The sequence below is a fragment of the Bos javanicus genome, chromosome 29 (assembly GCF_032452875.1).
Source record: "Bos javanicus breed banteng chromosome 29, ARS-OSU_banteng_1.0, whole genome shotgun sequence".
Taxonomy (NCBI): domain Eukaryota; kingdom Metazoa; phylum Chordata; class Mammalia; order Artiodactyla; family Bovidae; genus Bos; species Bos javanicus.
Window position 1 is genome coordinate 36,485,964 of NC_083896.1, and position 27,309 is coordinate 36,513,272.

At 47.7% G+C, this 27,309-nt stretch overlaps 2 protein-coding genes across 8 annotated transcripts in view; both read right to left on the minus strand.

Moving 5' to 3' along the window:
• NFRKB (nuclear factor related to kappaB binding protein) overlaps positions 1-20,524 on the minus strand; it is a 31,412-nt gene extending 10,888 nt beyond the window's left edge. For 2 of the 6 annotated variants that reach the window (XM_061406458.1, XM_061406456.1), the window contains exons 1-16: positions 20,416-20,522; positions 17,819-17,975; positions 15,182-15,383; positions 10,281-10,408; positions 9,457-9,631; positions 8,826-8,927; positions 8,138-8,211; positions 7,244-7,328; positions 6,714-6,894; positions 6,391-6,499; positions 6,031-6,157; positions 5,710-5,775; positions 2,587-2,666; positions 2,419-2,465; positions 1,201-1,276; positions 628-802 (exon numbers count right to left, since the gene is read on the minus strand). In XM_061406458.1, coding sequence (XP_061262442.1) covers positions 628-802; positions 1,201-1,276; positions 2,419-2,465; positions 2,587-2,666; positions 5,710-5,775; positions 6,031-6,157; positions 6,391-6,499; positions 6,714-6,894; positions 7,244-7,328; positions 8,138-8,211; positions 8,826-8,927; positions 9,457-9,631; positions 10,281-10,408; positions 15,182-15,383; positions 17,819-17,953 — 1,762 coding nt within the window. In that variant the 5' untranslated portion in view covers positions 17,954-17,975; positions 20,416-20,522. Of the gene's footprint in view, positions 1-627; positions 803-1,200; positions 1,277-2,418; positions 2,466-2,586; positions 2,667-5,709; positions 5,776-6,030; positions 6,158-6,390; positions 6,500-6,713; positions 6,895-7,243; positions 7,329-8,137; positions 8,212-8,825; positions 8,928-9,456; positions 9,632-10,280; positions 10,409-15,181; positions 15,384-17,818; positions 17,976-20,415 lie in introns of all 6 variants that reach the window. The other 4 variants (XM_061406460.1, XM_061406462.1, XM_061406461.1 and 1 more) reach the window with 4 other exon arrangements.
• A 1,031-nt stretch (positions 20,525-21,555) lies between these two features.
• The window catches only part of PRDM10 (PR/SET domain 10), a 99,808-nt gene continuing 94,054 nt past the window's right edge, over positions 21,556-27,309 (minus strand). For both annotated transcript variants that reach the window (XM_061406468.1, XM_061406467.1), the window contains 2 exons: positions 27,008-27,111; positions 21,556-24,479 (listed from right to left, as the gene is read on the minus strand). In XM_061406468.1, coding sequence (XP_061262452.1) covers positions 24,282-24,479; positions 27,008-27,111 — 302 coding nt within the window. In that variant the 3' untranslated portion in view covers positions 21,556-24,281. The remainder of the gene's footprint in view (positions 24,480-27,007; positions 27,112-27,309) is intronic.

The following is a 27,309-nucleotide window of genomic DNA, read 5'->3' on the forward strand; positions in this document are numbered from 1 at the left end:
ATTACAACTTAAACTGAAACCCAGCATTTCCTTCCACTGTGAGCCAAGGCTGGCACAATCTTTGCTGGCATATGTTGCCAACCACATGCTGGCAGTGCTGTGATGTGTAACAGAAATCAGATGATTTCTCACCACAGCACAGCTGCTGAACTCAAAGTATCAGTGCTACTCATCACCACGTGGGGATCAGAGGAGTCACAACACCTGTGGCAATGTCACATCATTTAACATAGTAAAGACCTATTTCTGCACCATAAACCTGCTTGAATATTTTTGCAATATGACTGGTTTCTTTCATAACTGTGCATTTTATTTTGGGCATTTAAAAACCTATTCTGAGAAGGGGTCCAGTGGTTACCAGACTGCCAACAACTCATGGTACCAAAAAGGTGAAAAGTCTCACCTTTCAAAGAAGCCCAGTCTGGAGGAACAAATTCTGGCACCTAAGCTAACTGAACTATTCCTAAAAGAACGTAAACTTGAGCACAGAATCCGGAAAGAAAACAAGGATTCCCTGTAACTCTCTGGGCAGGAGCCCACCCTCCGTGTCCCCACTGCAAAGCTTCCTGGAGCTGACCCTCCAGCCTTTGCTGGGGGGTGGGGGTGGGGGTGGGGGTGGTGGCGCACCCAGGGACAGGATGGTGACGTAGGCAGGCCGGTCAGAGCGCAGCAGGGAGTGCTCCCGCGCCTTGTTGAGCGAGGTCTCCTTGTCGAACACACCCTTCACGGGCCCCACCACGGACTCGAAGCCGTGCATGCGGAAGGTGAAGGCCTTGTGGGGCTGGCTGTACCGGTAGCGCTCCTGTCAAGAGAAGGGACAGAGCTCCTGAGTCAGTCAGAGGGCTCTCTCCAGCCACCCCAAGCAGTAAGGGGTCAGCCTGGAGAGACTGGAACAAGGAGGAATCAGGCTATTCCACTAGGACCACTGAGCTGACCAGAGTGGGGAAAGGACAACCCCCAAAGGCCAGTCACTAGCAAAGTCATCCAGAAGCCAATGTGTCTTGTTATCTGCAAAAAAACCATCAAAAGGTTTCTTGTTCCCTTCCTCACATCATCTCTGCTCCGGAAAAGCAATCCCGACTAAGGGAACAGTGAGGTTAAGAGTGTGAGCTGCTTCCAAGAATGCTGGGCTCAGAGCATCTCTTCTTCGCCTGGTCTCGCAGACACAGAGATTTACACTGGGTTCCAGTTTTTTCTCACCTGCTCCTGAAAAACTCGCTTCTCCTCCCCCGTGCTGGGCCGCACCACGTAGTCAGTCCTTCTGGAACACAAAAACCTATGGGTCCATTGCCCTCCACCAGTGCCCAGAACCACCAGGCCCATCACCCCTTCTCCAGCGTCCAGAACCACCAGGCCCATCGCCCCTATTCCAGTGTTCAAAACCACCAGGCCCATCGCCCCTTCTCCAGCATCCAGAACCACCAGGCCCATCGCCGCCCCTATTCCAGTGTCCAGAACCACCAGGCCCATAGCCCCTATTCCAGTGTCCAGAACCACCAGGGTCCATCACGCCTTCTCCAGTGCCCAGAACCACCAGGCCCATTGCCCCTTCTCCAGCGTCCAGAGCCACCAGGGTCCATCGCCCTTTTTCCAGTGTCCAGAGCCACCAGGTCCACTGCCCCTTCTCCAGCACCCAGAGCCACCAGGTCCATCGCCCCTTCTCCTGCACCCAGAGCCACCAGGTCCATCGCCCCTTCTCCTGCACCCAGAACCACCAGGTCCATCGCCCCTTCTCCTACACCCAGAATGCACCCAGAACCACCAGGTCCATCGCCCCTTCTCCTACACCCAGAACCACCAGGTCCATCGCCCCTTCTCCTGCACCCAGAACCACCAGGTCCATCGCCCCTTCTCCTGCACCCAGAACCACCAGGTCCATCGCCCCTTCTCCTGCACCCAGAACCACCAGGTCCATCGCCCCTTCTCCTACACCCAGAACCACCAGGTCCATCGCCCCTTCTCCTGCACCCAGAACCATAGGGTCCATCGCCCCTTCTCCTGCACCCAGAACCACCAGGTCCATCGCCCCTTCTCCTGCACCCAGAACCACCAGGTCCATCACCCCTTCTCCTGCACCCAGAACCACCAGGTCCATCGCCCCTTCTCCAGTGCCTAGAACTACCGGGTCCATCACCTCTTCTCCAGCACCCAAGACCACCATTCTCCAAGGGAACTGAAGGGAGACTGGGGAAAAGCACACAGCTACAGGTGGATCCTGCCACTCAGACTCCTGGGGCAACACTCCTACTTTGGGAGCATGCTGCCCCCCCGGGAGGCTGAGGCAGGCAAGGACCCATGGACCCAATCTCTCTCAAGCTCTCCGGCTCTAACGTACAAGGACGTGTCAGCGCAACCAGGGCAGGACTGAGACAAGGGTTTCCTGGGGCACCACCCTCAGTCAGGTACTGCTATACTCACACCCGAGGAACAGGCGTTGTGGCATCTGAGCTGTCCTCAGTTTCTTGCTGGAGAAAGGAAAACAGTGACAGGTCAATGGACTGCAGAATTCTGTTTAACTTCTGGAAGCCCAAGACGAGAGCTGGTGTTTTTCAACAACATATCGTACAGAAGGTTCTCACAACATACCTTACAGAAGGCCTGGTCTTTGGTTTCCAACCACAGCTGGAAGAGTGCAGCTAATTCCTTTTCATTATCTTGGGACTGGCCTATTGGAACAAAAAGGCAAAAAATAACAACAATGTGATCTAAAGGTACAACGTAAGGACCCCACTTCCTCCTCCTGGCTGTACCTATGCCCGAGGAAGAATCTGTCAGGACTGTGGCAATGGTCCTGTGTACAGAACAGCCCTCGCAGGACTTCCACATGCAGGATGAAACCGGACTGCTATCTGACAACACGAAGTGTGGAAATTAACTTGAAACTGACTTGAAAGGATTAAAAACCTGACGGGATTAACGTCAAGTGTCTGATGGACATCCCCATGGGCTGTCTAGCCAGCACCTTAACTCCTCAGTCACCTGATCTTGGTGGCCTCCCTCAACCCCAGCCAAGCACTCCCACAATCACAACCAGATCTTGTCATTCTCCAAAAGAGCAATCTTCAAGATGCCTAATCTAGTTTCTCAACCCTGGTAATGAGGGATTACCTGGGTACTTTTGAAAATGCTGAGGCTCAGGCTCCCCAAAACCAACTAATCAGAACAGATGTGGGGAAGGCCCAGGCATCAGAATTTTTTAAAGTTTCCCAGGACATTCCTGGCAGGCCAGTGCTCAAGACTCCATGATTCCAATGCATGAGGTGCTGGTCTGAACCCTCGTCAGGGAATGAAGATCCCACATGCAATGCAGCACGGCCAACAAAAAGTTTTTTAAATAAATAACAGCAACAACAAACACTTGTAGAAAGTGCGGTCCAGATCCGCTGTCTCCCTAACTGGAGGCGAGCTGCAGGAGAGGGCCTTGACAGCCAGGACACGCAGCTCTCCACAGCGCACGCAGAGGTCAGCTTTGTGGCTGTTCACCTGTGTCATGTCTCTGGCTGCCCTGCACAGGGCAGAGCTGAGCGGCTGCAGTGGATGCATCTGACCCACAAGCCCGAGACACTTACTCCCTGGTTGGGTCTGGCCTGCCACCCCCAGCCCCGTGCCAGGTGGACCCATGGCCTCAGCACACCTCTGACCACAGCCTGCGTCACTTTTCCAAGAGCATCACCATTTCTTCATGTCCACAGACCCCGTCTTGACCTTCCTGAGCTGCAGGAACCATGGAGGCTAATGAACACTCCCCATCTCCTGACTGAGACCTCATGGCTTCCTCCCAACTCTGTGGTCACTGCCTCCAGAGTCCCCTCTGCCTCTCCCACCCTGGAGTCTCTCAAGGCTTCATCCCAGGCCCTCTGGCCTCCTCACTGGGCCCATGCCTCTGGCTTCTCTTACTGCACACATGCCCACAGCTCTCTACCCTGACTCTCTGGTCTGGACTCTAAACCCACCATCCACTCAACACCTCAAAGGAAGCTCAAGCCGCAGCACGTCCATAACCACACGCGTGCTCCTTACCTCACCAAGCCTGACATCCTCCCCAGCTGCCCATAGCGGGCCCCATTCACCAGTTACAAGTCCAGCACCAGCTGCCCATGGCGGACCCCATTCACCAGTTACGAGTCCAGCACCAGCTGCCCATGGCGGGCCCCACTCACCAGTTACGAGTCCAGCACCAGCTGCCCATGGCGGACCCCATTCACCAGTTACGAGTCCAGCACCAGCTGCCCATGGCGGGCCCCATTCACCAGTTACGAGTCCAGCACCAGCTGCCCACGGCAAGTCCAGCACCAGCTGCCCATGGTGGGCCCCACTCACCAGTTACGAGTCCAGCACCAGCGGCCCATGGCGGGCCCCACTCACCAGTTACGAGTCCAGCACCAGTGGCCCATGGCGGGCCCCACTCACCAGTTACGAGTCCAGCACCAGCTGCCCATGGCGGACCCCACTCACCAGTTACGAGTCCAGCACCAGCTGCCCACGGCGGGCCCCATTCACCAGTTACAAGTCCAGCACCAGCTGCCCATGGGGGGCCCCATTCACCAGTTACGAGTCCAGCACCAGCTGCCCATGGCGGGCCCCATTCACCAGTTATGAGTCCAGCACCAGTGGCACTTGACAGCCTCTGCCTTCACTCACGTCACAGCCCGTAACCACCTCTCTAGCTTTTACCTAAAACTCTCAAGCGCATCCATTCTCCCTACCCTAGTCCAGATTATCATCATCTCTTTGCAGGCTGGTGTGATCCTAAAAGGAAGCTTCCCCACCCCACTGACCCACACCACTCCCTCCATGGGAGCCTTCTCCCCTCCCACTGCTGGGCTGGTCCCTAACCATCGTGAAGAACTCTGCTCAATTGACCTTCCCCAGGACAGCTGTCTCGAACTCTGCATTCACACCACACCGATGCGTCATTACAAATACCTACCCCTACCAGCACTTTCCCTTACAGAATGTGCACGTTTGCTATTTGAGTACCTGTTCCCCAAACAAGTCTTAAGCTCCACCAAGAGGGGAACACACTGTTTACATCACAAACCATTACACCCCCAACACCTAACACTGCCTGACACCTAGAAAGTGAATCACTGTTGTAAGGAAGGAATGAACCTACTGCTTCACAAGCTTCTCTCCGTGCTTCTCTTCACAGACCACTAAACAGAGTGGAGAGAGGTTTGAGTATTTCCACAGGAAATCAACATGAATCTTCCTCTCATCACCAAGTTATTTCAAGTACACATTACTACAACTTACACAGTAGGTGGAACTTTACAAATTTATAACAAAAGAAGTCTTTCCTGTAGAAACAGCTTACTTGGGGCTGCCTGACACATTATCCTCAACAACAAAGCCCATTTTAGGAAAGAAAAACAATCATGTTACTGTAAGTTACACTAAGGGCACAGATATGAATGATACAAACACAGGTGCTAATGTAAGAGCCCCCACAGATTTCGATTCAGCAGCCCCGGGGTGCATCGGGACAGAGGGCAATTTCAGCTTAGCCAAAACCCAATGGGGTTCATGAACTTAAGACCGTGAGAGCTCCTAAGGGCCTGGAAGGATCCTCTTACTGAGCAAAACAAGGCCTAACAGGGCCTTCTCAACATTCTCATGGCCTGCACTGCCCGGAAGGCACCAGAAACTTAGGGGAGAAAAAGAGAGAAAGAGCACCTCTGTGACAGGTCGGTGGTATGCAGTACTCACCAAGCAGTTTCCAATGCTGGGTTTTCTCCTTGAATTCAACAAACGGAGAGAAGCTGGAAGGCACAGCTACAAGAAATGGATGCCCATAAGCAAGCCACACAGGCCAGAGAGTGCTGAACCCAGAACCACTGACTCCCCTGGGCTGGGAGGTCACTTCTGTATGTCAACAGCATATCAGGGCAGCACAGCCCACTGCCACATGGCGTCAGGCAGGGTCATGATGGATGTAAGCAGTGAGGCTGCATTCTAATAGGAGAATCGGACAAAGGCGGGTGAGTGGGAGGGAGGGAGATACTGACCCTACAGAAAAAAGCACCTTACCACGGCTTTCTCCAGCAAGATACTGCAGGGCTGGTAATACCAACTCTGCCCAGTTGGGGGCCGCAGAGAACCAGCTATTGAGGGAGCTGGCTGGAGAGGACTGCCAGTCCAAAACCCGCTCTTCTAGCTGAGGTAAAAAGTAAAGGCAGGACCTGGTTAGATTTCCATTCTGTTTCAACACAATGGCAATTCTATGACTGTGCCGGAACGAGCCAGCGGGGGGGTCTGTCCAGTGAGCCCAATTCACAAAGCAAGTTGGCTGCAGATCTCTGGGGAGAGCCCAGAGTTCTCAAGCCACAGTCCACTGAAGATTTCTACCACCTGAAACCGCAGTGCCCTTGGCTTTTCCTAAACTCTTACCAAAGGAAGACTAGCCTGTCCCTCCAGCAGTAGGATCTCCAGCAGAAGAGAGAAGAAGCTGGAAGATATTTCATTGATTCCAAGGCAAGGCTTGAGGTCTTCGAGAGGCCTAGTAAGGGAAGAAAAAGATAAGGACCACCAAAAAAAAAAAACAAAAACCCACAACTCTCAGTTGCTGTAGGCCCTCCAAGCCTCCTAGCAGTCACAGAACAGTTCAGTGAAGGACCACACCACGCACTTTCCCCAGGACCCTGGGACTCAGGGTTCAGAGGAGGCACCAACACAGGGGTGGCCCTGAGCCATGAACCCCTCTGCTCACTTACTCTTCCTTGATGGCAGGTATGGCCAGTGGGGATGGAGCCTGCGAGAGGGGTGGGAGCCCTTCAGGACCGCTCAGGGGTTCAGCCAGGTCCTCTACCTCTGACTTGATCAATTTTATTTTCTTCTTCTTCCTTTCCTCTTTTTCTTTAACCTTTTTTTTAAGGACAGCCAAGTCATATAGGGCTGGGGGAAAAAAACAACATAAGTCATAAAACTGCAACTTCTACATCAGGAAATGAGGGAGCTTATCTGCTTATTATTTTCCCAAGGCCCACTAGCAAATCAAAGAAAAGCCTCAGTAATAAAGACATAGTTTTGTTTTTAAAACCAAACCCAATGAGAGCTTTAAAAAGCCAATGATCTGCTGATCTGATTTAATAACCATTCTCCCCTACAAATCCATAAGAGGTGATAACGAAACAAAGATCATCAGTAAGGAAGAGGCTGTGGCTACATTTCCTTCTGCGTTATGCAGAGGCCTGTACAAGCAGACACCAGTTGGACGATGGCCACCTCTGCAGGATGTTCTTACCTGCTAGTGAGCCCTTCCTGCCGGCATTCACTCGAGTCATGATGTCATTCAGAGTCAAGTCCCCTGTCAACAGGTCTGGATGATCCTAGACGTGATATTCAGAGACGTGTTATCAAGGCTCCAGAGAGGAGCTGGACACTGTTGGTGATTTTGCCCGTGTGCCTAACAGACGCAATTAGATGGTACGTGTGCTTGAGGAAACTGTGTTGAGTTTAAAAAGTACATAGAGAAAAACTACTGCTCTTTCTAACAGGGCAGAGAAGAACCTTTCACGTGTGGCATTTACAGTTCATAAAGCTCCTGTGCATTCTTTATATGTTCTTCAAGTAATACTGTTAAGTGGTGCTATGTTTTACCAAGACTGACAACGTGGCTCAGAGAAATGAAGGGATTCACCCAACATCACTGTGAGTGGAAAAGACGAGACAGAACCTGGATTTAATTCCCATGGAGACTTTGCCCATCTCACCCCTCCACCTTAGAAGAACTGCCTTTCCTTCCTCCACTACACTTTCTGGCTTGGCGTTACCTTGATCTGGTGGTGTGGAGGAACAGAAACACAAAATGTGGGAGGAGTTCAGGCTCTGCTGCTTGCTAGCCATCAGGCAGAAGACAAGCTCCCTGGCCTCTCTGAGACCTACTAACTGGACATAATGATTCACGCAACAGTACTGCCCTAAAGACTAGATGAGACATCACAGTGAGCATGTCTTATGAAGCCAAAGTGTTTGTCTTCTCCTCACGTCTTTGGTGTTCCTGGGCCTCCGTGCTGCTCCTGCCCACTAACAAGTACAAGGAAAGGGGACTGAGGACGTAGTGACTCCCTGTACGGTCCTCAGGACACCCGCTCGGAGATAAGACTGACAACCTACCCACTACCCCCTCCAATCTTACTGGTTGGTATTTCCGCTTCTCGTGGTGCTTCTTCAACATTATCTTCAGGTCACTGTCCCCCAGCTCTATTTTATCTGGGAGAAAAGGAATTGAACCACATGGATAGTCCTTATTTACACAGGGCTCAGACTCACATTTTCCTGGCCACTTTAGTATTCATAAGTAAGACACTTCTGGGTTTCCCTTCTGACTCATGTGCTACAAGTACCATAGTCTTAAAACATGGAACAGTCACTGACTCAACTCTGCAGCTCTTCTGTAACCTGGTCAGTAACAATAATCTCCGTACTCAGCTGCTCCTGAATTTCTTCACAGTCTTCTTTAATTCTTATTCAATTAAGAAAATTCTCAAAAAAAAAGAATATTCTTTAATTCCATGGATATGCCAAGAAACTGTTATGCTTCTGGTTACCTCTCTTGTTCTATTATTAAACTGTCCCTTAGTATTGTTATTTTAAGATTCTGCTTTCTTTAGGCCAAAATGCCAGCTGATCAACTCCTAAGGGAAATTTTCAAGTAAAGAATGCAAGCTGGCCTATTTGTAAAAAAGTAGAGCCAAACAAAAACTTCTCCAAACCTCCTAGGTCTAAGGAACACTGCTCTTTTTCTGGCAGAAGAAGCCAGTGCTGCTCCCCTCACCACACCCCCTCAACACCCCGCCATGCCCTGGCACCAGACCAGCACTCACCTGCGGTTTTCATGTCTGTGGTGGAGAGCGTGGGCACCACCCTCAGGGGCACAGCAGGGCTTGGGGAGCGTGCTGGGGAGCTTGGGAGCCATGAGCTGAGATCTTCAAAAGAAAAGTTTCCTTGTAAATCCAACATGGTCTTGGACCCCGGCAGGGGAGACTGGGCAAGTGGTCATTGGGGTTCAAGATGGCTAAGCCAACAATCGGGAAGCCAGGTTCCAGCACTCCCTCTGCACCCCTCCCAGCTGGACTGTAGCTCTGAGGTCATGTAAGCAGCTTTTCCAGGAGGACAGACATCCACAGTGGTGGGTCACTGTGGAGGCCAGGTTACTACGCCCCTCCTGTGGGGAAGCAGTCCTCTTGAGCAGCCAGCAGAACTAGAGAGCCTGCGGTAGGCCCGCGGGCACCCAAGCGCCAAGAGCGAAGTGGTCTGCAGTCACAGCCACCCAGCGGAAGCGTCTCAGGGCCCGAGGACCAGGGGCTCCGAGCTCCACCGCTGGCCCAGACAGACCACAGGGCACAGGCATGGCTTCCTCATCGCAGGGGTGGGGAAATGGCACCCACTGGCTCCAGGCAGACAAACAGCAGCGGTGGAGATGGACGCAAGCCCTGGGGGCCCGAAAACACACACCCTCCTCGTCGGAGGACAGCGCCGTGTCCCCACACTCCTCCTTCACCTCCCGCAGGACCTTCAGGTAGCGCTGCTGGGTGCGCCACTCCCGCTCCTCGGGTGCCCGCGATGGCCAGGGCCGCTTCTGCCGGGACGGGAAGGCGGGGCCGCTCCGCCGGGCCATCTCCAGCAGGTCCTGCAGACAGGACAGACAGGACGGGGTCCTGGAAGCTTACCCTGGCTGGTCCCCCAGGTCCATGCTTCCTTCTCTTCTTCAACGAGCTCAATTCCCTCCCTCCAATCATAAAGAACGTGGATGAGTACGTTCAAATAAAAGGGGCTTGTATCGATTATGGTGGAAAATCCCTGATTGGAGAGCTACTCCACCAAGAATGAGTACTTATACCAGAGTACTATACTTATACCTAAGTATTTCCACACCGAAACTTACAGGTCCTCTGAGGGCCACACCTACCTGACCCCGAGGCCTCCCGAGGCTGGTCCAGACCTGGGGCCACTAAACCTGGCTCCCCTCAGGCAGCCAGACGTGAAACTGAGGGCAACCTGGTTCTCCTGCACGACCCACCATGGACCTGAAAGCCACCTCTCTGGGTAGGAAGCTACGACATTTCATCGAATCTAAGACGTCTCCTTTCTTCCCTCTGTCCTAACATCTCTGAAATGAGGACATGTCTGAAAATGCACCTTAAAAAGGAAGGGTGCACTTGGCCGTGTTGGGGGTAGACGGGCAGTTTCCTTCCTTGTGGCCTTTCCTTGCTGCCCCGCCCGCCCCTTCAGGTCACCAGGTGCGTGTCCGCGCCACTCCCGGGAGGGGGGTCACTTACGCTGCGTGAGGCCAGGATCTGCTTCAGCAGCCGGTGGAAGTACTGCTGCTGGGAGCTAAGGTAGCGCTTGTACTGCGACCGGAAGCACAGCTGCCGGTACTTGACCACCTCGGGGTTGAAGTGTCCATCTGCAGGAACAGGCACCGCCACGTCAGCCACCGTCCACGTGGGCTGGGGAGGGGACAGCTCTGCACTGACCAGGGGACGGTGTTGGGGGAGGTGAGCCTGCGGACGGGGGGCGGGGGGAGGGCGGTGGGAAGACACAGGAAGCACACACGCAGGGACTCGACTCCCTGAGGCTGTGCAGGAACCAGCCTGGAACAACCGTCAAGAGCAAGAAGAGTTGCCCTAGAGGCGGCGACATAAAATGAGGCCTGATCAGAGCAACCGTGGGAAACGTCAGCTAATGAACATGGGCCAGTTTCATGGGTGTGCACTGGACATATTGTTGCTCAACTTTTCTTATGTTTACAAAATTTCAAGATCGGGATTGATGTATACATACTACTACGTATAAGACAGATAAATAATGAGAACCTTCTGTGTAGTTTGGGGAACTCTATGGATTTGAAGCAGGAGAATAACACAACCAAGAGCAAAAGAGAAAGACGGTCACCACTGCAGTGGTCCAGGTGAGGGCCGACAGTGGCCTGATCCCACCTCATCTCCCCACAGCCAGGGCAGAGCCAGGGCCCCAGGAGGCCTGTAGACCCTGCTGTGTGGGCCCCATGCATGGCGGCCTCTTCTTCCACCAGCCTCCCTTCTGCTCCCTCCACCCCAGCCCCACTGGCCTCCACGCTATTTCCCAAGCACACCTTACTTTCTCCTTAGAGTCCCCTCCACCCGCAGTGTTTCCTGTTAAGACCCAGTGTCTTCACAGCTTGCTCCTCAGATCTTCACGCAGCCTCTGTCCAAACGCACCTCATCAGAGAAGCCCTACCCAACCACCACCCGAGACAGCTCCTTCGTGTCACTCCCAGGCCCACTACCCTTCCTCAGTCTCTGCAGTGCGTAACACCAAGACACACTTGCTTATCTATCATCTTGTTTTCCCCTATTAGAATTAAGAACATGACTGCACCTCCAGAACCTTGAAGAAAGCCGTATGTCAGCTGATAAGTTAAGTAGTGGTTAAGTGACCGGCAGTAGAGCCTTGAGATGTAGTTCAAGGGACAAAGGTTAGACCTGCTGACAGCCTGGACGCTGGGGCAGGAAGAGGAGCGTGGTACCCAGATCACTCGACACGGGCAACTGGTGCCACTGCAGAAGCCGTGGTGAGAGAAGTCGTTTTGGAATATTAGATTTGAGCAGGGTGCTACAATGTGAACTTAAGTAGACAGATGGAACAGCTAATCTCAGAAAGCTAAAACACGGCATCAGGATGTCTGTTTTTATTCGAACCGCCTTTAATGACATTCCAATGTAATCAATAACAGCAAACACTTAGAACAGCACCTGGCACAAAACTGTCATCATGTAAGGGCCGTGCATATATTAACTCACCTCATCTTCACAACCCCCCTTCCCTGCATAAAGAAGATACCACTACATTCTCAAATTACAGAAGAGCCTGAGGCGTGGAGAAATTATATAACTTGTCCAAGGTCACACAGCTAAAAGGGGAAACTGAGTCTGAAAACAGGCCATCCAGCTCCAGAGCTCAAGCTCTCAGCCACCACGTTGAATGCTGCCTGCTGTAGAGAAACAGGGAATTTGACTTTTAAGAAAAGAGGCAAGAGTTGAATGCTACTGACGCTGATGTACAGGAACTGGACGAAAGTTCTACTCCTTTACCTCTGTACTTCTCTGATGTGACCTTCTGTCAGTCTTTAGCTTCCCCCACTTTTGATAACCACAACAGACAAATGCTCTATTAAAAGAGAATTCTGAGTACCTCAAACTAAAGAAAACACATCATTAAAATCAACTGTTTTTAGTATGCCTAATGTGGTCACTGGAATTTTTTACCTGAACATGTGGCTCATGTAGTATTTCTATCGACCGCGCTGAGCCAGAGAACAGTGGAAAAGGCAACTACAGCCCTGGGTGAGGTTGCTAAGAGGGCAAAAGAGCCTGGTAGGCGGTGGATTTTATTCCAAGTGAAGGCAATTGGCAAATATTCTGAAAACTGAAACTCTGAGATCCTCACGCTGGTGGCTGTGTGGAGATGGTGTCTGAAGTAGCCCCAATAAAAGCTCCCAAAGAAGAGCTAGTAGATGGGAACAGACAAGTAAGGAGGGAGAGTGGGCTTAATGGCAGGAGCAGAGGCAGGAACAGTGAGTCAATGAGGATTCAGCAGAGAGGGGTATGCTGGAAGGGTGTGTAAGGTTCAGGAGGAAGTCAGGAACTGGAGGGCCACGAGTAGTAAGTGGTGAGGCAAAAGTCTCACTTCAGACATCAGACATGACGGATGGGTTAAGAAGAGAACTGAAAATCATCTGCTGGTCTGCAAATTGCATTTTCACTGAAAAGAAATATGGACCAGAGGAAAAAATGAGCACTGGAATAAGTAGCAAAATAGGAATATGGGCCACACAGTAGCATAAGAGCATTAAAATTCATACTGACATTCAGAATTTAAATTCAATACAGTATTTTATGTATTTCTGAACTTGATCATTTCTGGTTATCTAAGAGAATGTTCTTGCTTTTCGGAGATGAATGCTGAAAAATTAGGATTTTTCAAGTGGTTCAGGGAAACTAAAAATAGTGGTAATAAGCACAAGAAAATAAATGGGGCAAAATGTTAATAGTTGGTGAACCTGGTGAGGAGTATGTGGGTGTCAATTACAGATTCTTGTCACTTTTCTGTAGGTTTGCAGTTTAAAATTTAGAAAGGTGTGACAGGTGCAGGGGACAGCCCCCAAGGACTGCAAGCTATGACGTCTTTCCAGAAGTTTGGAGAAAAGGGAAAATGACAGACGATGATGAAGGGGACAGACAGTTAAGGACTTTTTTAGTGTGAGATCCCTGATCCCATCTACAGACTGAAAAAGAACAGGTACAGCAAATACACACGGTGGAACAACTGCTAAGAAATGAGGTCCTGGAGGACGCAAAACACAAAAAGAGCAAGGGTGGGGGTCAGCCTTAAACGAAGAAAGGTCCTTCCTCTGAGACAAGCAGGTGAGGGGGCAACGACCACAGTGAGCTGGGGTGTGGCTACAAGTGGGAAGCTGAGTCCCTGACAGATGAGGCTTTCCTCGGAAACAGAAGACCAGGGAGCCTGACAAGCATCTGGGCTTAAGAAGAAAAAGGATTCTATTTAAAACATTACCAAGAAAACAAAACCAAAGGTCAGAGAACTGGCAGCAATGCCAACTCGGTCAAGACACACAACCACAATCACCATGGTGACGCGGCCATCCTCAGCAACACTGGACCTGAAACACGAGGCAGGACAGTGAGAACCACACAACTCCTACCTTGACATTCCTTGTCTGCATCCTCACCAGAACCATCACTCTGATTTGGAACGAAATGTGCCAACGTCACAGACAGTCCCTGACATGGCCTCAACCACCAACCAGGCCTACCAGCCTAACTCCCACCTGAGACCCTGGCTTCAGCCACATAAACCCTGTCCAACCAGAGCGGGAAATCCTCCTTAATAACCCACTGAAGAAGGGAACACTCATTTGAACCCCTAAGATAATGAGATAGGAAATGATAAGCTTTTTCTCTCCAATATTTCTGCAGCTGTCAAACTGTCCAATTTAACAAAACTCAAGAGGTGGTGTTTTTCAGGGGCTCCTGCCAAAGCAAAGTCACCCCAGAAAGTGGGAAGGGGAGAAGCACCTTCTGTTCCTCTCCATGGGACAGGGAGCAAAGCAAACAGGGACTTCAGAGTAACCCCAAACCCATTCTGGAATCCCCAGTGTAATTATGGATTCAGGAAAGGATTGGTGGGTGCTAAAACCACTGGGGAAAACAAAGGCTTTTTGAAAATAAGGTTATCACATGGTCCGTAAGTACAACCCTATAGACTGCATATTAATTAAATGAAAAAAGGTGCCCTTACAATCAGTAGGCCCGGCAGACACCACAGAACCAAGTGATCAAAAGCAAGACTGACCTCACATGCCCTCTGTTGGGGTGGGGTTGGGGGATGAAAATTTCCCATTTCCTTTCTCGGCAAAATGTTTAACCCAAATTTATATCGTGAGGAAACAACATGGTAACTCCCCAGAAAGCAAGACATTTTACAATTCAAGTGTCCTGGGCTTGTCACAAATGTATTTTGAAACACAAGGGAAAAAAGGTCCTAGATTCAGGGAGCTGAGAGACAGGAAATCCACACACCACACACAAACCATGAGCGCAACCTGGCTTAAAAGCTGACCATGAAGGACACTGAACCACTGGGAAAATCTGAACAAGGGCTACTATGCTATTTCCTGTTCACTGTGAAGTTTCTTGGGTGTGGTATTAACACTGTGATTATGTGGAAGGACGTCTTTGCTAAGAGATACACTATATGCTGAAGTGCCTGGTGGGAAAGTGTCAACTTTTCTGCAGAAAAAAAGTGTATGGGCATCACACACACATACACATGTGTGATACACCAAACGGTAAACTGTCTTTAGTGAGTTGTGAAGACTAGTCATAAAGGGTGTCCTCAAGATGCTAATAACGTTTTGCTTCTTAATCTCAGCGGTGGCTACACAGCTGGGTTCATATAACAAATCAATGAGCAATACCTACTATGATTTATGCTTCCTATTAAGTGAAAATTTTTTATTTAAAAAAAGAACAGCCTAGGCAGCAAAGTGCTTCCTGAAATCACTCTGACTAAGGGGACAGTATCTGCACATAAAATCGAGAAACGAGAAAGGAGCGCACACAGAACGGGGCATGTTCCACCCCCATGCCTCTAAAGACAAGACTGGGGGGCTACACACCTCGGAAAAGCTTTTGGGCGATGTGCAGAGGGTTCCCAAAGCGGAAGTTCTCCCCACTGAACAGGGCGAGGATGAGCTGATTCTGCTGCTCCATGCTGTCTTCAGGAAAGAGGGGCAGAAACTGCTGGAGATGTTCACGCTGCGAGTCGCTCAGCACTTCCTGCCACGTTGACAGGCTGACTACATCAAAGAAGATCTCGGGCTGGGAGAATCAGGAAAAGCAGGAGGAAAGCAAACGAGGAAAAAAAACAAAGTTTTTAAGTTTTCTGCGCGTAAGTGGTAAAATACACATAACGTGAAATCTACCATTCTGTCCATCCTAGGGTATACGGTTCAGTGGCATTACGTACATTTACAATGTTGTGCAACCATCAACACCATCCAAGTTCTTATGTTTTTTAAACAAACTAAAATTCCACTGATCTTTACTCAATTCTGAAATCTTGAGAGATTTGTCAGGAATCCCCTGGCAGGCCAGTGGTTAAGACTTCATGCTTTCACTGCTGGGGCCCGGGTTCAACCCTTGCTTGGGAAACTAATATACCAAAAGCGGTACAGGACAGCAAAAAAAAAAAAAAACAAAACTTGAGAGACCAGTAAAGATTACATATAAATCACAATCTTATACCCAGCAGTAAATAATAATCCTCAGGAGAATGAGCTCAGCAGAGAGAATCTCATTTAGAAACCACTTCTGCCAACAGGGGATAGGATGGTGAACATCTCAGTTCAGCTCAAGACGAGGGGCAGAAAAAGCCCACGTGGGAGGTGAGAACTTGAAGAGCTGAGGGCATCTGCTGAGAACCCGAAGCAACAGGACCAGGTCTGTTCTCCACTCGGCAGTGACATACAGGAAAACATCCATCCTAAGTGCTGTGAGCTAAGATGGACGAGTGTATATACCGTCTGGAGGGAGAACAATTAAACAAGCTATTGCAATGGAGTGGAAGTTTACCCGTGAGTACACGGGAGAAGCACACCTCCCAGACTTATGGTCTCAGAGAACACCTTTCATACCAAGTGACGTCTAAGACGGCAAGGGATAAGAGGAAAATGTGCTGAGGCAGAAGGGTTAAAAACCCACAGACCAAAACCCAGAGTAATAAAAGAATAATTACTACAAAACAAAAGACAGCAGCAACCTTTAGGGGCAATAGGGAGGGAGAAGAGGAGAGTTAGCATTCAAGTGGGGGCTCCACAGGTGTTTATTACAGCTTAAATTCCATATATATGTGTGTGTGTATATGTGTGTGTACTTTATATATTCTTATGTGAGACACCTTTCACTTTTTAATTAAAAAAAAAAAGTTCAGGGGACTTTCCTGGTGGTCCATCGGCTAAGACTCTGCTCCGCCCTAAGAAAGACCTGGTTCAACCAAGTAAATAAATAAATAAACAGAAGTCCAGGCAACATCAAGAAGCTCAAAAAGAAAGAGGGCAAGGGAAGCAGCAGACAGTAAGACATGAGCAAGGGACCTAGGAACACGGTGAGTACTTGTCCCTTTACCCTAAACGACAAGGACAGACAAGGGAGACACTGAAGGGCGTAAGCAGGAGACGACCGGAAGTCAACCACCTGCAGGCGTCTCAGCAGGCAGGCAGCTCAGCAGCTCCCGCTCCCTAAGGTCCCCGCACAAACCCACATCTGCACACCACGTTACTACTGGCATCTCAGCACCTGGCACAGAGCAGGTACTTAGGTAAAACAAGTACTTGCTGGTTGACTGGACGGCATACAGAGGTTTACTTGAAAGAGCACGCAAAGAAAACATGGCTGGGAAAGACATATACCAAGTTCAGTAGCTGTTATTTTGGGAAAGGAGGCAATACAGGCAAAATGGTGGCTTTAACTTTATCTACAGTTTTTAAACATATGATGAAAGAAAAATCTGAACCAAATATGACTAAATGAAAGTCTCCCCAAACCGAACGCATGGATGTTCACCATATGATACTCTATGCCTGTCCGTATATTTGAACTCTGGCATGTTTCAGCGGACCTAGTGCCTTGCACATAATAAGCACTAAATAAATGGTAGCCGATGACGATCGCACAGCTCAACTGTGAAAAGTGGCCAAAAGCACACTATTAATACTATCTCAAGAAATGAACTATTAATTGACTAGAAAGCTGGTTACCTTATGGACAGATAACGTATGCATTCTGTATCATGATTCACAACCTGGGTAAACATCTAATATAAAAGATACACATAATTCTGTCCTTAAATATAAAACTTCTTGGGACTGCTCTGGCGATCCAGTGGTTAAGAAGACTCTGCTTCCACTGCTCAGTGGTGCAGGTTCAATTCCTGCTTGGGGAACTCAAGATCCCACAGGCTGAGTGGCCAAATAATTAAAAAAAAAAACAAACAACTAGCAAACTGTTGAAAATTGTCTTGTTAAAATATGGCTTACGCCATATCGAGTGAACACGTTATTAAACATGGAGAATGCAGCTTATACTTTCTTCCTTAATCAGAATATTAAACCGATTTACACTTAAAACATCTCTCTGGTTGCAAGGTAGAAAATCACAAAGAAGGGAGCACAAAATCCTGAAAACTTGCAGAGTGTAGAAAAGACTGTAGAGAAGAACTCTTAGAAGGAAACAACGGTGTGGATGTCACTACTCACGTCCTCCAGAAGGTCCTCAGGCAGACTAACCCTGGTGCCCCCCAGGAGGCAGTCTTCCATGATCCGCGAGCCTTGGCCATCCCCACACGGGCCCAGTTCCAAGGGATCCGTCAGCATATGGTCCAAGGAATCCATTGTTTACATTCCACAGGTTAAGCTAGACAAATCCGTGCAGTCAGACCATGAGACACAAAGGCAGAAATCCCAGGGATCTGTTGACACTAATGTTCCTTCACAAAATATCCAACCCAGAAAATATTCAATCTCTAATTTCTTCTTTTACCTTATCCTTAAACCCTAACCACTGCTAAACAGCTCTTCTCCCTCCCTCTCACCACATCCTCATCAGAATTTCACATCTTATCCAGTAGGTCTCCCCCAATACTCAGAACACTTCTACAGCAACTCCCCAATCAACAGAATTTCTTATACCTTCATTTTACACACAAGCAAAATGAGACTTACAGATTAAATGGTAACTAGATCAGAGTCCACCATTTAGACTTCCCTAAGGGACTAACACTTTCACTACTTTGGGGGCTTCCTTGGTGGCTCAGATGGTAAAGAATCTGCCTGCAATGCAAGGTTTTGATACCCGGGTCAGGAAGATCCCCTGGAAAAGGGAATGGCTACCTACTCCAGTCTCTTGCTTAGAGAATTCCATGGACAGAAGAGCCTGGTGGGCTACAGTCCATGGGGTCACAAAGAGTCAGACATGACTGAGCAACCAACACTTGAAATCTCTCACACTAATATAGTTTACTTAATATTGTTTTTTTAAGCAACTCTTTGTTGTTCCTTCACAAAAGAATTGACTGAAAATCCAGAGACTAGTGAAGTTCAGAAAGTAACACTAAGTTACTTAATGACAGCCTATTAAGTGCCGGGTCTTTCATGTAACTGATTTAATTCTTATACGTGTGCAAGATAGGGTTATTACATCTGCACTACAGATACTAAAACCTAGGATCAGAATAGATAAGCAGCTTGCCCAATTCCAGAGACAGGACTGAAATTCAGGTGTGCATGACTGCAAATCCATGTTCTTAACACTAAAAGTCAGTGGCCAATGCACTTCAGTTGGTCCAGCTGATATGTATAACCACGTAAATATAATGCTATTTTTCTCCTTCCTGTAATAAGTGAACACTGTTGGCTACCTTTAGAAACATACATATGAAAATTTTTTCAGAGAGCATCTCATAAGGCTGATGGCTGGAATTAGGTGCAAAGCAGAGGCCATAGTTATTAAAAACTGGTCCAAGGGGAGGCTGAACTCAACCACTCTACAAACATTTGCTAAATCCCTTCTCTGACTCTGATTCCTACCAAATGGAAAGGAATAAAAACACACCAAACTCCTAGTCTCATCTCAGCGACTCTGAGCACATCTTACCTAACCAGCTATCAATTTCCTTACCTATCTAAGATGAAGAGGAGCAGGACCTGGTCCTCTGGTCCTCTCTACAGTTATTTCCAATCCTGGAAGCCTGCAGTGAATCATTTCCAGATGGATGCATTTATATAACTTAATGCAGTCATGTAATGACTTCTCATTCTGAAAAACTCTCTAAGGATAAAGAGCAGGCCTGTAATATTACTGTTAAAACAAGCGCCTTTCCGCTAATTATTTCAAGTTATCTGGAAGAGATGTCAAATCTACATAATGATACAGTGGAAAGACTCCTGTTCAAAGCAGCTGCGTGGTCCCCAAGGGACTATGTCCTATCACCCTTCAGTACACGATGAAGGACGGCATCTTGAACACTTCTGATGCCTAAACTACTGACACCGGTGAGAAAGCACATGGCATCTGCCTTTAACAAAACTTTTAGAAACAAAACAGAAAAAAGTAGATGCAACCTGATGCTCAGAATAAAGCCCTCTTACCAGAACTGGCACCGAAGAGGGCAACAGCTGCAGAGTTTTACCTGACTCTTAGGAGAACCACCTGTTTCTCAAACTGCTCACCAGTTTCTTCAATTACACTGAATGGATCGCTAAATGTAATCTATCCGAGTGGCAACCTATGCCCTGCAACTATTCTTTCCGTTCATTTCAGTTCGTATCCGACTCCTTGGGACCCCATGAATCGCAGCACGCCAGGCCTCCCTGTCCACTATTCTTTAGAGAATCTCAAAACACAAAAAAGCAGGCCGCTGACAAAGGGTCGGGACCCCGGAAGCCAAGGGTTTTTTAGGGTTTTTAACTCTTGCGGCGTCCTGCACCGCTTGACCAACCAGGAAGGCCTTTCTCCCCAGGGCCCTTCCTCTGCACCTGGGAGAACATTTCTTCCCGGCCCCTCCCCAACACAGAAGTTAAACCCCAGGATCTGGCCGCGGCAGCCGCCCGCTTCAAACTGCAAACCCCTCCGCAGCTCCCAGGCCCGGGTCCCGGGCCACCTCCGCGCCCACGGCCCCTCCCCCACACCGCGCTAACCCTAACCCCCACCCACCCAGGCCGCCCGGCTCCCACCGCGCCCTCTCCCCTGCCTCGAGCCCGAGGGACCAGCGACTCTCGGACACCCGGCCGCTCGCTTCCTCCCTCTGCTGCCCACACAACACTTTAACGCTTTCGCCACCCCCGCCCGCCCTCACCTGCGCCGCGGGAGCCGGTCTCGTAACCCGCCGCACCTCTCAGTCCGCGGGCTCCCGGACCGGACGCGCTCGCTCCCGCAAGGCGTCTCGGTGCGTGCACGCTCCGGGGTCGGGCGGCGGAAGGGGCGGGTCTGCGCGGGGCGGGGCCTGGAAGTGCCGGGGGCGTGGCGGTCAGGGCGGGGCCGGGGATGCCGGGGCGGGGCTCGCAAGGCACACAGCCTACAGTGCCGAGAGCCCTCAGGGCTGGACTTTGGAGGGCTGCTGTCTGGCTCGTCGATCGCACCGGGCTTACAAGTGTCCGGAGGGCGAACCCGGTGTGGCCAGTCTTTACCTGGGCGCGAGCTGAAGCTCCGGAGCACTTGAGGGAGTGAAAGCAGTTTTATTAGCTAACGTTTGCAGAGCGCAATACCCTGCTCCTGGCACCTGAGCACTTTCCATCCAAGAATCTTCGTACCAGCCACGTGGTGCGCTGTTAGCTCCTATTTTGTGATTTCTCAAGTTTCATCGAGGAGAATGCTAATCAGAGCCTGTGCCGCTCCAACTAACCCCGGCGTGGCCCCAGTTCTCTCTCCCATCCCTGGATCCTCGACGTCCGGAAAGAAAGTACACACACATTTAAAATACATTTTAAATCAAACTGGATAGCCTTCTCTCTATTACTATACCTTCTCTCAACTATTCTCGATAGTTAAGAACCTAGGCCCCTTTCTTCTAACTCACTAGGTTTTATTTTGAACGGCTTCGAACTTCTTACTACACAGCTACTTCCAACCAGTTGTTCGGGGACCATCCTCTGTTCTCTGCATAGAAATATGTCAGACAAGCTGGCAGGCCAAACTAGTGTTCCTCCTGCTTGGAAAATAGTGGTTTCCAAACAAAGCCAATCTCTGTTCCCTTGTTGACTGCACGCCTGCCTCTAGTTCCCTTTAGATTGTTGGGAGGGGTCTGGAATTACACACCACCAAGTAAAAGAGCAGGGGAACAATGTTCCGTACTGTCATCCATAAATTCCCAGACCTTGTGTCTCTGACCACACCAGAGTAAACCAGAGTCAAAACAATGTAAGTTGTACTATTAAAAAAAAAAAAAGAAGTAACTATCAGAAGCTCTTGTATTTTGTACACATACAAACAAGTAGGATGTTTATTAAAAAAAATATTTATTAATTTTTACACCTGCTGAGTAGCACAAGACTATTAACACTATAACTCACTGAATGTACATAAATGTTCACATTTAAATAACAGGGTAGGGTCAACATTTCCAACCTGTGGGTCAGCTTCAGCATCTCACGAAGTGCTTTTTAGCCCTACATGTCTTAAGAGTTTTTTGAAAGGACAATTCCAAATCAGAAAACAATTCAAGAAGACCAAAACAATAGATTTTTCCAGAATAACTGAAAGTTTACATGATGAAATGTCTGTTTATGTGGGCACAAATCAAACAGTAAAAATGTAAAATCTGTATGTAACCTACTCCAAAATTTCCACACTGCACTGAAGTCTACAGTGCCAGAGTGTCCTAGGAGAGATCACAGTATAAACAGTGGCTACAAAAATTTTTTTTTCAAATTGGGTCTTAGATGGCTTATCATCTGCCATCTCCTCAAATCCAAGTCCTTTTCAAAATCCATTACCTTAAAATAAATGTGCTGAATACCTGATCTTAAAGCAAAGTTGTTTGGCTCAACTGCCACACCTGCATCTCTGGTTGATAATATACAAATTATCAATAGTTCTAGAGTCCTTACTTATTCCACATAAGGACAAGAAAAAAAAAAAAAGGAAAAGAAAGAACTTAGATGGGAAAGAAACAGAAGTCCTTGCACAATATTTTTTCTCTTCTGTGTATTTTAAAACTTGAAATAGCTGGCATAAAATGAACATTCCATTCAATGATAGCTTTCCATCTTAGTCGACAAGTTATTCCTGAGGGGAGGAGGTACATTGATGGTTCAAATCAAAAAGGAAGCCAACAGGGCAAAAAAACTAAACTGGACCTTTGGGAAAGCCTGATACTCTTTACCTAGCAAATCTTTTGAGGCTGGACGCTAGGGCATTTGTAACCATCACAGTGGAGGACTGTGGGACTCTGAATCTCTGCATTGTGACACACAGTCTGTATTTTCTGTTGAAAACACCAGCATCACCTTTGTTACCAAAGAAACAGAGTCCATTTTCATTCTCCACACAACTACCTAAGAACTCTCAGGTTCTCTTAGTGCCTAAATGTTTAGGGCTAACTACATGAATGAGGTCTCAGGAATAAAGTGCAAAATCTACATATTAGTAAAGTTACTTCAATAGAATGGTTTACTTTTCAGAAAGGTATCTTTACCATAAAGAAGCTACTATGCTTCTTAATTTGTAGAGCCAGTTTTTACCCAGAAATGTAAATAAAATAAATTAGTTAACTTCATTTGAAACTGAAGGTCAGTCTTCCTGTTCTGGAATGATAAATTCTACCATTTCCATAATTATTCTAAAAATGTATGTCACAAAAAATACATACTGGTTTCTGCAATGTTTTCTGTGCACAACTGGAATGTACAGTAAAAAGAAGGGAAGTACCTTCCCCCGCTGAATTCATAGCTACTAAGACTCCCAAACAGGAACAATGATAAGAAAAACTATCATTGAGGCAGAATTTTCTCCCTCTCCCAACTAACAATGTAATATGAAGATTGGGTTTCTTCCAGATCCCTTATAATTGCCCTAACAGACATTATAAATGGTCCTACCTTTTAAAATTTTTCCCCAAGGTGTGAAGTTAGTTATCTTACCAAAAGGCCCAGATGAATTGCAATATATTTAAAGTGTTAAGAAAGAAGGAAGACCACCTTTCCATCCAACCTGAAAGAATGTTCATTTTAAGACAGTATTGGAAGGACTAAAATACACTGCGTGCTGTGAGTGAGGGTTGCAGGAACACCTGGGAAGAGCAGGGGTTGGCGCGTTTATCAACGAGTGGTAAACGGATCCTGAGAGGCAGGACGAGGTCTCAGTTCTTCTCACTCTCTGTATAGTTGCTTTAGCCATTTTCCTTGATACTGTCATCTCCAGTCTCTCCTTCATACAAGTTCAACCAGAGAATGGGAGGCCAAGCTTTAAGGTGGGAGTTTAAATTCTGCTGACATCAAGCAACCTTTCCTTGTACAGGGAGTCCATAGTTGCGGAGTAATAAAGTAAGATCTGTCAGAACACGAGGTTCTGACCTAATCTGCTAAGGACCAGGGTCTGTGCAAAGCACTACCAAGAGCCCAACAGCGCTTTTCCCCAAAATGGCAAGTTTTTAAAAAATCAGCAGTAAGAAAAATTTAGATGACAGTTTTTCCTTCAGACCATCATAAGGTTTCATCATTGTAATTTTCATATTCAGTGGGCTCCCTTTGTTAAATTACTGAAAATGCAAACTCACAAGAGGAAGCAGTTCTGACCTAATATGCGCCTACAAAACGCCCCTTTGCCTTTGGTGCCGTGGCTTGGGATTAAGAAGTCCAGTGGCCGTGGACTCGGCACATCCTTTCTCCACCTTTGGTACAATACAATACACCACTTAATATTTCCACAAAGGAAAAGTAAGGCTTATCCATGTGTTAAAAAAACCAGTTCAAGAGCAAGGCAAAGTTTTTCCGTCTTGAAATCTGCATGACCTCCATCCCATGGCGGGAACTCCTAGGGTTTGAAGAGTCCACTTGGTAAAGATGATCTTGATAAAATAAGCCCTGGTGAGGATCAAAACTGTGATTTCCAAACTCTTGAGTGAATGATAAATCTTAAAAAGGAGCTGTAAGTGTCAGAAGCTTCCAGACATATGAATAAGAAAAGACATGATGTGACTGCTTGATTCTGGCTTGAGGGTAGGAGTTAGGGTTTAGTGATGTGCACTTCACTGCTCCCATTCCCGTTGGTGGTGGTTGTGATGATGTACTGGGTGGGCTGCTGGCTGGTGGTCTGGGGGTCCAAGTCACTGTGTGCAGCTGGCTGAACCTGGACTCCTCCAGAGAGAGCAGACGCTTGCTTTTCCTCCAATTCTGATTGACTTTCTGATAACACATAATGACCCTAGAGCAGGAAGAAAAGGATCTTTAGAAATCTGAGGCCAGATGTCGGAGTGAGAGCCATGGAGGCGGGGGGGGCGGGGCGGAGGAGAGAAGGAATATGCAAAGAAATGTTATAAGGGGAACCCAAATAGGCACCTATGGGGGGAGATGGTTTACCTGAGTCCTTTGGGGGGATGATTCAGCCACAGAAGTAGACTACAAAGATGACTTAAAGGAGGACCTTAGTTGTCCTACCAAATGATAGAGTGAGAAACATCAGGTACAGAAATTTGCATCATGATGGTAACCTACCTGGCAAAGGAAACGTGGTATATATTGTCCCTAAGAATTTAGAAATTCATAAAATAAGGTGACTGTATCAATTAATGTCTAAAGGTGAATACAAAATGGATCAAAGAAGAGATAGTTAAATTATCCTTAAAGAGGCAGAATGAACCCTCCCAAGTCAAGATCAATGGTTCCCAGAGTTCAGAATTTCAAAGACCCAGCAAAATTAAAGTAAGAATTAATGTTTCCAAATTTTAATTTGCCAAGTGAAATCATTTTTTAAACACTGCTGGCAAATAAGAGACATTTTAACACTCAAAAGCACAGGAAGAACACAGTCTTAGAATAAAGTCCTGTGCATTGAATACATTTGACTTTATGAAGACATCTTAATTTTTCCTCATTTTTCCCTCTGATGATAAAAAACATCTCCATGTCAGCTACCTTGACATTTTTAAAGAAAAGATGTGTCTGTCAGAAGGAAGACTGGTCAGCAATATAGACTGAGAGAGAAAAAAGTCACAGAGGAAAACTGATAGCAGCTTTTCCAAGGACTGTCCGGAGAGAAAGCCACAGCCAAATATGAATTTGATTTATCTGGAGCATATGTTCTGAGTCCATGCTCATCAAAGCAACTCTCTGATCAGCATTTAGTTTCCCAAATAGGTCTTTCTCTAGCTGGAGGGGTCTGGTTCTCGACCAAGGGTCCATGGACACCTAAGTGGTTCATAGGTGGGCTGCAGATAATCTACGACCAAAACTATACAGTAAATTTGTTTGTGTGTACACTGCTGTTGTTGTTGCTGTTGTTTAGTCATTCAGTCGTGTCTGACTCTTTGTGACGCCATAGACTGTAGCCCACGCGGCTCCTCTGTCCATGGGATTTCCCAGGCAAGAATACTGGAGTGGGTTGCCATTTCCTTCTCCAGGGGATCTTCCCAACCCAGGGATTGAACTCGAGTCTTCTGCATTGGTAGGCGGATTCTTTACCACTGAGCCACCAGAGAAGCCCCATGTATACTGTGGCAGGGCCTAAAAAGAGTCAGTAAGTCCTTGTGGGACTCACAAAAAGAGCAAAAATTTCACTCATCATGCCAGGGAGACCATTCCATTTTACATTAGTTACTGTTTCCATGACAAAAGTGTCACTCCAGATTTATACAACTCTCCTCAGTCTAGTTAACATGAACTCATGTGCTGAGAAACGGGTGAGCTCTTGGTGTGATTTGAAAAAAAAAAAAAAGCCAGGTTTCTGAGGCCACTAAACTACCGTGTTACACACTGAGGCCTCTTGGGCAGTAATCAGTCTTCCCCTGGGCACATCTCAATATCCCAGGCTAGTTAAGAATATCTTTCTTAATTTAAATTTATACACTCTGTCTTCCAGAGGCAGGCCAGAAGAACCCAGTGAGGATAAAAACAAAGGTAGCAGGTGCAATACAACAAAATAATTTATGGCAGGGAATTCCCTGGCAGTCCAGTCGGTAGGATTCTGCTCTCACAACAGAGGGTATGGATTCCTGGTCAGGGAACTAGGAACCCACAAGCTGTACAGCATGACCAAAAAAAAAAAAAAAAAAGACTTTCATAACACATTCATTATGTTATTCTCTCCCTACTTGAGGATCAACAATCATGAAGACTCATATACTTTCTAAGAAACACATAAAAAGATGATTAATTATCTACATGTATCTATATGTATGGGCTTCCCTGGTGGCTCAGTGGTAAAAGAATCTGCCTGCCAATGCAGGAGACGCAGGTTCCATCCCTGGATCAGGAAGATCCCCTGGAGAAGGAAATGGCAACCACTCCAGTATGCTTGCCTGGAGAATCCCATGGACAGAGGAACCAAGCAGGCTACAATCCATGGGGTCACAAAAGAGTCACACATGACTTAGTGACTAAATAACAACACAAGAAATACATATATGGATCCAGAAGGTTCACTGTAGTTATTAATTGAATATATCTTTCTTGAGCATTTGCTATAGCCCAGCCTCCTGTGCAAGACATTAAGGATAATAAAGACTAGGACCCAGCTTTTGAGGAATTCGTTGCCTACTAGGAAAAGATGGTGAACCAATAATTAAAATAAGCTGTGCTATAATACAGTACCACAGATATTATGGGAAAACAGAAGACATACTTCTAACTCAGATATGAAGAGTTTGGAGGAAGAGTTTGGAGGAAGAGTTTGGGAGGAGGGCGGGGGTGGTACAGCATGGGAAACAGGAAAACCCTCCAAGCAGCACAGCTTACCGGAGTGACCGCCTTCACTTGGCCAGTGGTGACCGGAGTTGCCACACCACTGTCTGTAATCACAAACTGACCTGGGGGAAGTGTCATCATTTGAATCTCTGATGCTGAAAAACAGGAAAGAACCACAGTTCAGTAGTCTCAGATTTCAATACAAGTGGTAAAAACAAATATCTCACCAGTGACCACTTTCCCTACTGAGTCATTTTCCACCGGTTTGCTTGCTCCCAGAGTCTTATGTTGATGTGATTAGATAATACAAGGAGACAATTCATTATTTTGAAAACTGGTAAATTAAGGAGATG